Here is a 14125-nt window from a genome sequence, read left to right on the forward strand (position 1 = left end):
CACTTCCATTATTCTGCAACAAGACAAAGCAGATAGCAAGCTGTGGCTTTTCATCATGTTGTTATTTCATCATGCTTTGTACTTTGTGAAGTGCCCCCCCACCCCCCATTTTCTGGCCTTTTGTATTATGAAGGAGAAATGAAATTATGCTAACCTTTGCTTTATCTTTGTTCATGGACAAGCATAGCCACTGTACAAAATGAACACAAAAGTAAAGAGAGGTTGAGGAAAGGAAAGAATTGCTGAAAAGCAAGGCAGCCTGAGATCAGGGTTTGTTGGGAGAGAAATTTATCATGACATAGAACAGAGAAGGTTGCTCTACAAGTTTTACTTTTGCCAGGTGAGCCTGAAAAAAGATCACAAATAAAAGGTAAAATCCTTTGTTTTATTGTGATTATTAGATCTTCCACCTCCCTCCACAAGAGAAAGACCTCCTGGGTGTAAAACTGTGTTTGTCGGAGGATTACCAGAAAACGCCACTGAGGAAATCATTCAAGAAGTCTTTGAGCAGTGTGGTGATATCACAGCGATTCGGAAAAGCAAGAAGAATTTTTGCCACATTCGTTTTGCAGAGGAGTTCATGGTTGATAAAGCCATTTACCTTTCTGGTACTTTGCATTATATAAGGGGATTTCTAGGTGTTTTGATATGTCTTGTGATGTTAATATGAGCTTATTTCCTTTTGCCTTAATCCACAATGATATCCTTACAGTTTGAGTTGGAAAGAGAGTGAAGTCTGCCTTTTTCCTGGGCCTCCAGAAGCTGGCCATTAAGTCTGGGAATGTACCTCCCTCCAGAAAGCGTTCCCAACCATCCTGTCTTTAGGAATTCTACTGCATTCCTAATTAATGTTGTCAAGTGCTTATTAGAGGAAAAGCAATATTATAAATACTGAGGACCTTTGTTACTATTCGATGAAATCCCCTGGGGGAATAAAGGACACTCTCTAGGCATAATTTCAGTTTTTCAAAAGTGGTTCACTTTCTGGATTCCAGGGTACCAAATCTAGGTCAGTTCTTTGCAGAAAAAGGTCCGTGAGCCCTAGAGGAAGGTCCAGCATCACTGCCCAATCGCCTGTGCATGGAACTTAGTTAACTAAATTCACTAACTTAGTTAAGGCTGTTCCATTACCCCTATTACTGGAGACTTTACCAATGATTGAAATTAAACCTAATGCTGCCTTCCGCTCTCTGAGTGTTGGCGCAAAATCTATTGTACAAATCTAAGAATTATGAGGTCTGGTGTTGATAGGTGACTTAAAGAGGTATTTTTAGATTCAACTCTGCCTGCCCCTCACACTCTCCATCTGCATACTTCAGTTTGTCATGCTTCTCCCCACCTCTCTATACCTGATGCCCAGCTAAAGGGAGGAGGTAAGTAAAGAACAGGAAGAAAATCTGAACATTAATGCCAGATTTGCTTAATTCCTGCTACCAACCCCTATTGCCATGAAATTCTCAGGCAAACCCCAGAAACCTTCGGGTTGTTCTCCCGGTACATCAGGAGGTGATCAGGAGAATTTAAAAACTCTTATTCCAATAAAACCTGACAAAGTAAGAAAAAAATCAGAAAGCATTCCAAAATGAAAATAGAAGACGAGACATGGAGTAAAAATATTTTACAACATGCAAACAGCTATGTATTGCTTTCACGCATCCTTGTGCTAAGACACCATGGTAATCTGTCAGATAGATGGGGATTCTGTTGAGTGCCTGGCCCTGGGCTTCACATGCTTTGGGCAAGATACCTTCTCTGAGCCTCCTTTCTCCTCCTCTGCAAAATCAAGATAGAAACATGACTATCTTATAGGATTGTTATGAGGAAAAAAATCAAAATAATGGATATTAATTACTTAGCTGGGCACCTGCAACTTAGGAACAATTCATTACTGAATAGTTCTATTTGTTTGGAGTTTTTAGATTGATTGATTGATTTATGCACAGAAGAACAGGGGTGTAGGCCAGAGATGTGGGGGTGAGAGGATTCACCAGAGAGAGAGTGGGGAGAAGAAGAGGCAGATCCACTGACATACACTGCTGAGGGGAGCAGTGGGTGAGACAAGAGAGGTCTGCTGTGTCCTATGTGGGTCAGCTCCCTGTCGAGGGATCAAACTCACCCCTAAGGGTGATATCGCTAAGACTTAATCCCTAGGCCCCCAGGGAAGCCCACAATGTTGTTTTTAACACAAATATGCTGCCAATGAGAAAGACTGGCTCTTGTTTCCTAGGAACCCTGCCCTGAGAACATGGGTTCTAATCACAGTTCTACCAATTAAACTATTATTTTACCCCACCTGATGAAAGCAAGGGGTTAGAGTAGATCAAAAGTGCTTTTCAACACTGTCATGATACAATGTTTAGATCCAATCAGAACATCCGTAAGATATTGCCAAAATGAACAACCAACAATTAGTCAAATGAAAGGAATCCTGTATATGTACCTTGATGCCATGCTTTTCCCAGTGGGGCCTCTTGTTCAGCTCCTTTGGAGCCACAGGAGCCCACAGCAAAGGCCTGTACAGCAAAAGCATGCACAGGAGTTTCCAGGCTCTGCATCCACTGCCCTGGGGAGACTGTAGTGTCAATCTGGAAAGATCTGAAAGGCTAGTTACTGGGCAGGTCAGGAAGCAAGAAAGGTTCCCCCTCCCGTATGTGAGCTGCAGCAGCCTGAGCCCAGCTGGGAGGCCTGTCTAGTTTTAGTCCCATTTTCACATTTGAAGACCAAGCTATTATAGACTCAACCTCATCAGGTGTCTTTTAAAGCCTTAAGGATGTTCTGCTGAAAGAGAGGGTGCTTTTGGGGGACCAGAAATGTCTGAAAAGTAATGCTCTGGACACGAAAGTTGCCTGGCCAGTTGGGACAGCTGATCTGTCTTAGAAACTCTATTTATATACCCCACTGGCCTGCCTACTTGTTAAGATTCCACAGCCCACAACCAAGACAGACTCTTCTTGAGCATTAATGCTGCTCATCAGTAATTGGGTACTTGTGTCTTGAGATAACATGACGACTTCCCATTGTTCAATAGCACTGTTGAAATCTAGGAAGGAGAAGCACATGAGGAGAATCAGATGTGAAATCTCTTTTCTATTTGTAACTTTTCAAAGTTGTGAAGTGCCCTACCAGGGAGAAGCCAGCCCCTACAGGGATTTTTAACAGAGCTTCAAGCCAAAATGATAAGATAATCCACTGAAATCTGCCAGGAGATCTTGAACAGCAGCACGGTGCAGCCCAGCATTTCACAGTGGTGTCTCATTTGCAAAGGCCCTACGGAAATAAGCCCACATGTTTATTCCGCTCCCTCCTCTGGCAGCCTCTGATAGCTCTGATCCCCCTGGGACCTGAACTTATGTTTTTAAAATCTGAGTACCCCAACCTGAAGAGCAACCTCAATGTCCAATCTTCTTCATTTGAAGTTAGGTTTCAGTTCTGTTTGTGTTGATTTCTCAGGTCAGGTCTCCAATCATAATCTTAAGTTGGGTAGCTCATAGGAAACCCCCCAAAGAATTCCAGGCCCAATTTTTTTTTTGGTCTAGCTCTGGGCTCTCGCATGGGCTCCTGTGGCCTTCAAAGATTGTGCGGACAATTTGTGCAGTACTGCGTGCCAGATGAGGTGTGGAGGGCTCTAAGAAAGGCAGCAGCGAGGCCTCTTGATTGAAGGTAAAATATTCTATGTGCCCCAGAGGATAAGTGGAAATAAAACAGCATTGCAAAATTGCCTTGGTAATTGTGGCTTTTGCAGCTGCTGAGAGAGACTCGAGCAGCAGCTTTTTCCAGGGGGATAAAGCTGTAGCCTGGGAGGGAGATGTCGTGGAATTTACTTTGTAGGTCTTTCTAAGTTCATAGATACTCTTTGCTTATGCCCCACTCCACCTCTTTCTAGAAAAGAATTTAAGAGCTCTTACACAATAGTTAGGGTAAATTAAAAATATAAAATTAGGACCATGAAAGGGTAGAGCGCAAAACTGCTACTTACCATATCTCTCTCTGAGCTTCCTGGAAGGCAGAGGGAAGAAGGTGGTAGGAGGCGAGCCCCATTCTTGTGTTATCCTCTTAGTAACAGTGGATTGCTGGGCAGTGCTCTCAGATTACTGGGGAGAAAGAAAACTGCTTCCCACCTCCTCTGAGAAGGTTGTCCCTTGTAAGAGCAGAACAATAAGTGAGAGCTTGCTTAGGCCACACAGAGGGCCTGGACCCAACTTTGCCTTTACCATTGTGACCTCTGATATGACCAGACTTTCCATTGGTTTCAGGTTACAGGATGCGATTAGGGTCTAGCACAGACAAAAAGGATTCCGGCCGCCTGCACGTGGACTTCGCCCAGGCCAGGGATGACTTCTATGAGTGGGAATGTAAGCAGAGGATGCGCGCCCGAGAGGAGCGGCACCGCCGCAAGCTGGAGGAGGACCGGCTGCGGCCCCCCTCCCCGCCGGCCATCATGCACTACTCAGAGCACGAAGCCACCCTGCTGGCCGAGAAGCTGAAAGGTGAGGCCCCTTACACTGCTGCTCCTTCTTCGGCTTTAACCATGCCGGCTGAGAAGCGCTGCAATCCCCCTACCCAAAGGCTGTGTGTTTCCTTTGCCCCTTCAGGGCTGATTTCAAGGGAGTGGGGGTCACCTGGGAGCAGACATCTCCGTATGGCCAGCTAGGCTTCATCATGCTGTTTGGGACAGAACCAGCCTGTTGCAGGGCGCTCCCCTGTGTTCTCCATGAATGCTGTGTGCTGTCACTGGTCAGAACTGGTAGAAAGAGGGACAGAAGGATCACTAGCACCAGACCCAAAGCACCATGCTCTCTTCTGATCCGTGGTGAAAAGGGACTAGCGAGCCGGGACCATCTAGTCCCAGATATGTGAGGCAGGCCCTAGCATTGCTCCAGCACTGTTGAGTCTGTACCACCCTGAGATTTTATTTTTTTTTTAAGATTTATTTATTTATGCATACATAAATCTCTGGTACAGGCCAGAGATGCCAGGGGGTGAGAGGATTCACCAGAGACAGAGTGGGAAATAGAACAGGCAGACTTACTGAAACACACTGCTAATGGGAGCAGCAGGCAAGACAGGAGAGGTCTGCCTCGCCATGTGGGTTGCTCCCTGGCCAACCGGGGGATCGAACTCATGCTGCAGAGGCTGCAGATTGCTTCATAGTATGGTGCTTAACCCCTTGCACCACCAGAGAGGCCCTGTACCACCCTGTTTTAACACACCCGGAACTGTATGGAGCCCTGGAGAAGGGGTATGGAGAATAGGATCCCTGTGCAAGGGACACACCTGCGGGATCATTAGGAAGAGAAAGCAGTCTTCCATTTCTAGCCCGTGTCCCCTATTTCAGGCCTGGGAAACCCCAAGTCAGCTGCAGTTGCTCCTGGAATGCCCCATACGAGCATGAAGTGCTGCTTGCTAGTGCAAGGACATGCTGGGTGCACATCATGCTGCCCAAGAAGGAGGCTTACAGATGTCAACACCTGCCTCTCTCTCCTTTGAATAAAAGGCTTAATAAAATGCAAATAAAAGATGTAAAGTGGAAATACAGCCATCACCTCACTTTCCCATTCAGACTAGAAACCGTAAGAAGTGGCCAGAATGAAAAGTAGCATTCTCAACTAGAAATGTTAATTTTGATATTACAATTTTTTTGATATCCAGAGCATTGTATGGTTTCTGTTTCTAAGCTACATAGACTAAATTGCAATCTGTTATGTCCACACCTGGCAGTGACAAGGACTAGCACCTTAGTTCGATGACCTCGTGGAGGAATTTCACAATTTGGCACCTCCATTATGTGGTTGGTAGAAATGAGTACAGAGGTGTCTGTGTGTGATAGACGAGCATGGCATTGCCTTTCCTGCTAAAGGATAGCAGACTGGGATGTCAATTTGGTAGAAGAGTTTGCAAGCCTTGCCATTTCAAAAGTATATATTTATATAGATGAGTATAATTTGCAGATTTTAGAAGCAGCACCTTTGCCAAGTACTGTGTGGTCCCTTGAGGAGAGAACAGATTGGAAATTTTAATAGATCGCAGTTACAGTAGAATAAACTAGCAGGGGACACATCTCAGGCAACAGTCAGGTAATATCAAGCTTGACAATTTCCACCCAAGCACAGAGTTTGGAATATAAACAGCATTTAATTGCTTAGGAAATTGGCTGCCTCGGAGAGGAAATCCACTCCATGCTCCTTATAATACTACAAAGCCAGACAGGAGGAGCCAAGGAAACTGTTTCCTGAAGATGATTTCACTGATGTGGGGATATAAAATGTAGTCCAGACCAAAGGTAAAGAAGCTCAGGTCAGAAAGGAAATGGAAATGTAATCTGAAAATACCTAATTGGATATTTTTTTCTTCCCTGAGAAATCTTGCTATCTTAGATTTATTGCAAACATTTCCCCCATTTTACATTGTGCTTTTGTGTTCTTACAGTATTCTTTCTTTTTATTTGTTTATTTTAAAGATTTATTTATTTATACAAGAACTGGGGTATAGGCCTCCCAGGTGGCGCAGTGGTTGAGCGCTGGGTTGCGAAGCTGCCCACAGCCTCTGCAGTGCCAGTTCGATCCCCGGCCGCCAGGTGAGGGTCCCACAAGGCGCGCAGACCTCTCCTGCCGCCCGCTGCTCCCCTCAGCAGTGTACTTCTTCATTCTGCCTGCTCCGCTCCCGCTCTGGCTCTGGTGAATTCTCTCACCCTCCTGCGCTTCTGACTGTACCCAGTGCTTGTATAAATAAATAAATAAATCTTTAAAGTAAAAAAAAAGAACTGGGGTATAGGCCAGAGGCACAGGAGGGTGAGAGGATTCACCAGAGGCAGAGTGGGGACCAGAACAGGCAGACGACCAAAAACACTGCTGAGGGGATCAGTGGGTGAGACAGAAGAGGTCTGCTGCGCCATGAGGGTATCTCCTTGGCCGGCTGGGAATCGAACCCATGCTACAGAGGCTGTGGACAGCTTCACAGTGCTGCGCTCAACCTGCTGCGCCACCGGGGAGGTCCCTCTTTCTTAATTTTTTACTGAAGTAATGTTGGTTTACAACTCTGTATATGATTCAGAGGTACATGTTCACGCCTCTTACAGATGTATGTTACTGGACCACAGCCACCTCCAGGCACCCATAATCCTCTACTGTAGCCCACTGGGCTCCCTCCCTGCTTTACTCTCCTTCCCCCTCTGCTGCTTCAATTCTCCAGTCAGATATCTAGGGTTTATTTTGGTTTAGTTGTCTGCTCCTTTATTTTATTTCCCTATATTCCACAACTGAGAGAAATCATCTTGTATCTTACCATTTGTGGCAACATGGATGAAACTGGAGGGGATTATGCTAAGTGAAATAAGGCAAAAGGAGCAAGACAAATAGTTTTCTTTTGGAAACTCAACTTTACCCAAGAAAATCTGTACAAGCCAAATCTTTATTATCACCCACAACACCTTCCTTATCCTGCACAGTATAAAACTATGCACATAGTAGCTGCTTAGATTAATTCCTTTCTCTTTTCCTTAGCTGTTTGGATCTATGACCATATTGCATTTCTGGCCAGGAATACTACCAGACCTGCCCGCAAGTATAGAGAAGTGATGTAACCTTAGTCATTTTTACAGTCATCCCACACTTTGTTGAGTTGTTGACCATATCCTTGGCCCACTGAGGGAAGGAAAACAACACAGAAGCCCCTGCCTCACAGAACTTAGGTCTCTTAAATGATAGAGGCAGTTGCAAAGCACCCTGCACAGTAAGTCCCCACTTAATACCATTAGCACCCCTCAACACTACTTAACAACACTGATAAGGTTCTTGGAAGCTGCAGCTATAAGTCATGGTTAACAGAAGCTGGTCCTTGAATAATAGCATTTCAACAACTAGGTTTATTTCCTTTCTCATCAACTTTATAATAGAATGACATTGAATGAAAAGACAATATTTGAGGACCTACTGTACTTCCCACTACCCTGCATGGAAGTGTGGGATGCTCTCCTCAGGAGAGAGTTGCATCCTCCTCCCAGCTGGGCCCTGATGGAGAGACAGAGGAAGGATCTTTTGGCATCAGGTAACCCCATTCAATCAGGAAACATTGAGTTGTAATAGTGCAGTGTCTAAGGCATGGCACACCCGTGTCTGTTATGCTAATACAAATTCTAAAAAAGAAAATTAGTGGGCACCCTGCTGATTAAATAGACATTGTTCTGAGACAATTCAACTTAATGAAGACTGACTGGGAAGTAACTTCTCACAGACCCAAAGTTTATAGCATGGGTTTGAGAAAGTGAGGAGCTCAATAACACCATAATTACACTTTATTGGAAACAGTAGCACCAGGCAGATGAGATAATGAATTTCAGTGTGTCTAACACAGACCAGGAGGAACCCTGTGTTTGGACTGAGTGTGGAAGGAAGAGATTGATTAGACAGCAAGGAGAGATTATAACCAAATTCACTGGCGATTTCTCCTGGCAAGAGCATTTGAAAGTTTTTTGTGTTCTAGCCCCTCTTTGGAAAGTTTCACATAATCTTTCATGATGTGATAAAATGAAGAATTTCTCTCTGCATCAGGTGTGGTTTCGACAAAGCTTTGTGAGCAATGTCCTTGGGATTCCCTGATGTGTTATCAAGAATTCAGTCTTCCTTGGATCAGCATTCATAATTTCCAGAGGACTCGACTCTTATTTGCATACAGAATGGCCCAATGTCAGCCTGCCAGGGGGAGAGAGGGTGGAAGTGGTGCCAGCATTTCTCTGAGATGGTTGTCAATATTTATGGTTCTGAGAAAGTAAAAATCAATAACGCTATGAGCCAAGTGGAAGTTCCATTAGCTAAAAGCCAGTCTTCCTTCTTAGGGCAAGGGAAATGTGAAGTTCGGGAACCTGCTTGAGAATTACTTCCTTAGACATAATTGACCTTGACAGAGGCAAGATAGGGCATTTCATTTAGAAACATTTCGCCTGAGCCCAAACCATGGCATTTTCACATTTTTATAGTTACTAAACAGTTGGAGAGATCGTGGTGGGGGAGAGGAGAGCATTAACCACCTGTAAAGGCTTTCTGCGCTCTGGAAGGAAGATATCACCCCTTTTGATGATTGAGTAGCCATAAAATGATGTCCAGTGTTTGGGACACAGTGAAATGTGGAGAATGTGATAGCAGCAATGCTTTGGCCATCCTGGAATCCCCATTCTTGGATCAATATGAAATTGTACATTAGCAACTATTTCCAGCTATCATTGACGTCAAATCAGTAACCACTGATATACAGACACTATTTACTCTGTGTGAGCTGTAAAATAGCTTATAGTCTCCCACCCCTATAGAATCAAATATTCCTAGAAGGATGGAGAGGGGTCTCCGAGTCCATGCCTAGCATTCCGTTGAAAGGATCATCCATAATCTCTATGCCAAGTTCTTAATTATCACCTTATTCCACCTGTCACCCCTATAGGGATGCCAGAGGTTTAAGCAGCTATTCTTTAATTGGGTGTGGGAGGTTTGAAGACAGAGATTCACAAATCTCAGGAGATCCTTTCAGTGTTGCCACTATCTCAGCTGCTCCTTTCCATTTCACATTTTCATTACTTCTTAGATGACCTTTGAACCAGCTTCCTTGACTTTCATTGAATGGTTTCTTCCAGTGCCTCTTAAACTTTAAACCTGTGTTGAATCACCTAGAATAGGATACAGCTTCTCAGTAAGGACAACTGAGAAGGGCAAGTCTGCCTTTTCAGTAAGCACCCAAATGAGGCTCATGCTTGCCATCTTTAAATAGCAAAAGATTTGTCCCATAAACAACTTTTAATGTGTACTATCGATATGTGCCAGGTGCTCGATGAACATGGAACAAAGCGAGAGAGGGAGGGAGGTTGACAATATCTGAACCAACCAGAAACAAGATGAGATGGGCATGAAGTAAGGTGATGACATTGAGTTAGGATAATCATTACCATGGTATGTATTCCTCACAAAGCTAAAAATGGTTATTACCTCCCCAAAATAAAAAATGCTTTCAAAAAAGTTTTTGAGTCATTTGATAAATCACTGCAGGAGGCTGTCTCTATGTGATTATCTGACATCACTCTTAACTTTTTTGCCCATAACGACCTCAAGGATAAAAGAACCAGCGAGCTGAAGTGCCACAGGGACATTTATCTCTGCTAGACAATGTGAAAGTACTCCTCAATATGAAATTAGAGTTCTTAATATCAACTGATGTTTCACAACTATGGAGAATTGACTTTGTAGCTTTTGAATACTAATCACTCCAAATCTATTGAAGTAGAATGACGTGAAATATAAAGACAGTGAAAAACACAGAATGACCAGAAGACTGAAATATGTTTTGGAAGTTTTATTTTCATGTTAGTTCCTCAAGTCTGCAGACAGACCCATAAACTAGTAATTATACCTAGCCCTTGACGCTTTAAAGGTCAGGCATGAAGGGAATTGTGGAAACAAAGAAAAGCAATACCCACTCATCTCAGGATTACAGGAAATCTTCCTTTCTGAAAGGGACTGAGACTGAATCAGGTAGGAAGCGTAACAGCTAGTGAGGTGGACCAGGGATGTGAGGGGCCCTAGGATGATTGCAAAAGCAGAAGTGTTGAGCAAAGAGGAAAATGACAAAGGGTATGGGGGATGAAGAGGAAAATGCAAATCCAGGGAGTACTGGAAGCAAACGCTGGTGACTTGGGGAAGATCCTGATATATATACACAATGGAATACTATTCAGCAATCAAAAAAGATAAACTTATGCCATTCACAGCAACATGGATGGAGCTGGAAGGGATTATGCTCAGTGAAATATGCCAGAAGGGGGAAAAAATTATCGGATAGTTTCACTTATAGAAGGAATGCAGGGGAACCAAATAAGGGACCAGGGAAAAAATAATAATAAATTAAAAAAAACAAAATTAACAGGCAACTATTAATCAAAGACACTCAGCAGAGGAGGGAGAGAGATCAAAACAGGGAAGGGAATGTGTTCTTACACAAGGGACTATGGATGGTGCACAGGTGAATTGGTGATGGGAATTTTGCATGGACTACATCTGAAAGGAGAAAGCATGCATTGTAAAAAAGGAAGAATGATTTAAAATATATATAAAATAAAAAATAAATAAATAAAAACACTGGGCAGCTTTTAATGGGCGAATGGTCCAGTGCCACTAGTTTTCCCAATTCTGATTGTGGAAGAAACACCACTGCACATTTGAACTTCTAAACTGCACCCTTGTTCAGAGCTATGCCTAACATTGTCCATGGAAGGTATGCAGAATTTTTATAAGTGGGTCTTTGATGTGATTTTTATGAGCAGTGTTAATTTCTTTCCACATGAATAGCTTTAATAACGCTATCTAAACCCCATTTAAATTAGTTTATATTGTTTTCTGTTTTTTCAGTGATCTGTCCACTGAATTGAAGTTTCAGTTGACTATTGAAGATGACCACCCTATACACTCCAGGAGCCACTCAGAGAGATTTGCTGTCTCTGTCTTGATCAATATCAAGTCACTTCCTCCATGGCAGCAGATAGTGACCAGACTTACCAATCGTACCTTCATGAGTGTTTCTACATTCGATTAGAATATTAGTAGATGGATCATACATAAGCCTGGCGGTTCCAGACAGTTCAGAAATAAGGATGAAGTTGGGAGTTTGCAAAACCATCATGTCTTTTAAGCTCATGGAACTCTGCCCACTACTGGTTAAAATACTGGGAAGTCTTCTGCCTCCTTACCTTTCAAATTGTGTTTTTCAGTTGCTTAATCCTGAGAATGCTGTTTCTCTTTCAGAAAACGATCAAGTAACTATCACCTGATGGTGAACTTGCTCTGTAGGTCTGGAAATGAAGAACAGTAAAATTTAGTTTTTAGACCATTTGAGCAAGCATGCCTTCTTTTTAAGTTTATGTGTGTTCTTCCTGATATTTATGAACTGAGTGACCACAAGCAGAGAAGGGAAAACTACCGGTGTGCCATGGAGAGAAAGATGGGAAGGTGGAGCTCGCTCGCTCGCTCTTTGTTGGCTCAACAACCAAAACATTGAGGGTTGTCTCTCTCTGCTCTGTAGAGATGTCAGTCACAGCAAAGGGGGAAAATGAAACATGAAGTCTTTGTTCTTCTTTTGCTGTTAGGTTTTAAGAGTGAAAAAAATAAGATTTCTTATAGGCGTTAGGTTTATTTCTGCTGTCTTTTTGGAGGTCCATTCTCCTAACATATATTGGCAGGGAGAGAAGTAGAGAGTGCTAAGGAGTCAAAATTTATTCCGACTATAACGGTCGCAGTGGGCCTCTCACAAACATAATGCTAAATTATGGGCTTCTCCATGGGCTGAACGTAATGTTAAGTTGTGTGATGGATTTTATCTTGTACAAGCCGCTCCGGTCCATGAAATGAGATAAGAAGCAACTACAGCTGGAGTTCACGGAGGGTTGAACTCAGACTGAAATTCTGGAGTTAACAAAATTGCATAAGCTTGCTGTGACACTCAGCACAAGTGTTTGGTGCCTGTGATTTCAGGGAAAGTCAAATCTTTCCCTTGTAGGGCGCCCTGTGGTCACTGTCCTGCTGGTTATCTCCTCTGGTGAAAAAGCAAGGTCTGGAGGTGCACAGGGAAAAAGGTCTTGATCCTAAAGTCCAGTCTGCTGCTCCTTCTGCAGGAGAGGGCCTGGAATGGAGGCTGGTGGAGAGAGCCGCCATACTAGGGGTACTAGCTGGCAGATACCAGCTGCTGTTCTTCCTGGAGCAGGCAGACCACACACCCCACACGTACCAAGTTAGGCCAAGTAATTGTGCTTCTGTGCGCCTACCCCTTGGCCAAGAAACAGCTACAGCAAGGAAGTTATATCCTGATCTGGGAGAGGGGCTTCTGGGGGAATAGTTGTTAAGAAATAAACTGAAGCATGTAAATTTTTTCAGCTTGTTTGAGCAAAAATCTGAATCAGGCAGTATCTAATCTACATGACAGAAAGGAACTCTGAGCAACTGTATAATATAAAAGATGTTTATAGGCAGAAGGGAACAGGGAAATTATACTGTTATATATTTTTTAAAAAGTGGGTTGGTTAGTGTATGACAAGGTTACTTTGCTTTAACAATGATGGGGGTTTATCAAGCAGATTACCTAACTAGTGCCGATGGAGTGATTCCTGATTGACTAAGATTCCATTTCCAGAAGAGCTGAAACTGTAATTAAATATCAGTTCAGTGATGTGGGGCTTAGAATAAGTTACTCCATTTTGGTTCTGTTATCATATTTTTATCCGCACTAATGATATTTCTACAGCACTCTGCAAAATTCACAGAGTGCTTCACAAATGAAGGTTTTATCTAATTTGTAAAATAGTAATAGCAAGTGTTGATTTAGAAATACCTGGTGAGTAAAACATGAATCATCCTTTATCCATTCATCTGGAGAAAGAGAGAGAGAGAGAGACAGAGAGACAGAGAATGAGAATAGATGGAAACAACCCATATCCATTTCTCTGATGTTCCTGCAATGGAAGGGACATAAGAGGCGATCAGTTATTTGTGAAGTAGATGAATAAGAATCAGAATTATCTACTCTAATTTTACTTCTAATTTTTAGAATTCATACTCTACCTAGTTTATTTGAAACATGTGAGGTATTTTTCTTAAATCACATTTTCCAGGGCTAGAAAAATACAAATGAAAGCCTTCTCCCCTCAAGTGTACCTGGGAAATATGCAGTGAGCCTTCAGCAGTAGCATCGATTAATGTTGTAACAATCGAAATACAGCTTCCACTTCTAATTTACTTAATTACCTGCAAACTTGCTTTTCCTCCACCTCCAAGCCATACAACACAGGTCTGCTCAGCAGCCATTCTCAAACAAGCAAGTGTACTTGTTGTCTTTGAAATTAACTTTATCACTTATTTACAGGGGGAACTTCATTGCCCTTTCCTGCCCCACCTCACCCCCTACACACACAACTCATAGCAGATTCAAATAGGTTTCCACTAGCCTCCCAAAGCAAACACAAACCACCCCAGGGAACAGCTTCTCTTTTGCCGAAAACAAGGTAATAGTCTCTTTTTTAGCCTAATCAAATATGTGGTATTCAACCTATAATGAAATGAGTTCTGGACAGCAATAGAGTAAGAACTGATTTATCTCCGCT

The 14125-nt window shown here is 42.9% G+C and overlaps 1 protein-coding gene across 2 annotated transcripts in view; it reads left to right on the top strand.

The window, feature by feature from the left end:
* ENOX1 (ecto-NOX disulfide-thiol exchanger 1) overlaps positions 1-14125 on the top strand; it is a gene marked incomplete at both ends in the record, with an annotated part of 223766 nt that overhangs the window by 94564 nt on the left and 115077 nt on the right. For both annotated transcript variants that reach the window (XM_084234631.1, XM_084234632.1), the window contains 2 exons: positions 402-608; positions 4254-4487. In XM_084234631.1, the coding sequence (XP_084090757.1) occupies positions 402-608; positions 4254-4487 (441 nt within the window). The remainder of the gene's footprint in view (positions 1-401; positions 609-4253; positions 4488-14125) is intronic.

Source organism: Talpa europaea (assembly GCF_964194135.1).
Source record: "Talpa europaea genome assembly, chromosome: 6".
Taxonomy (NCBI): domain Eukaryota; kingdom Metazoa; phylum Chordata; class Mammalia; order Eulipotyphla; family Talpidae; genus Talpa; species Talpa europaea.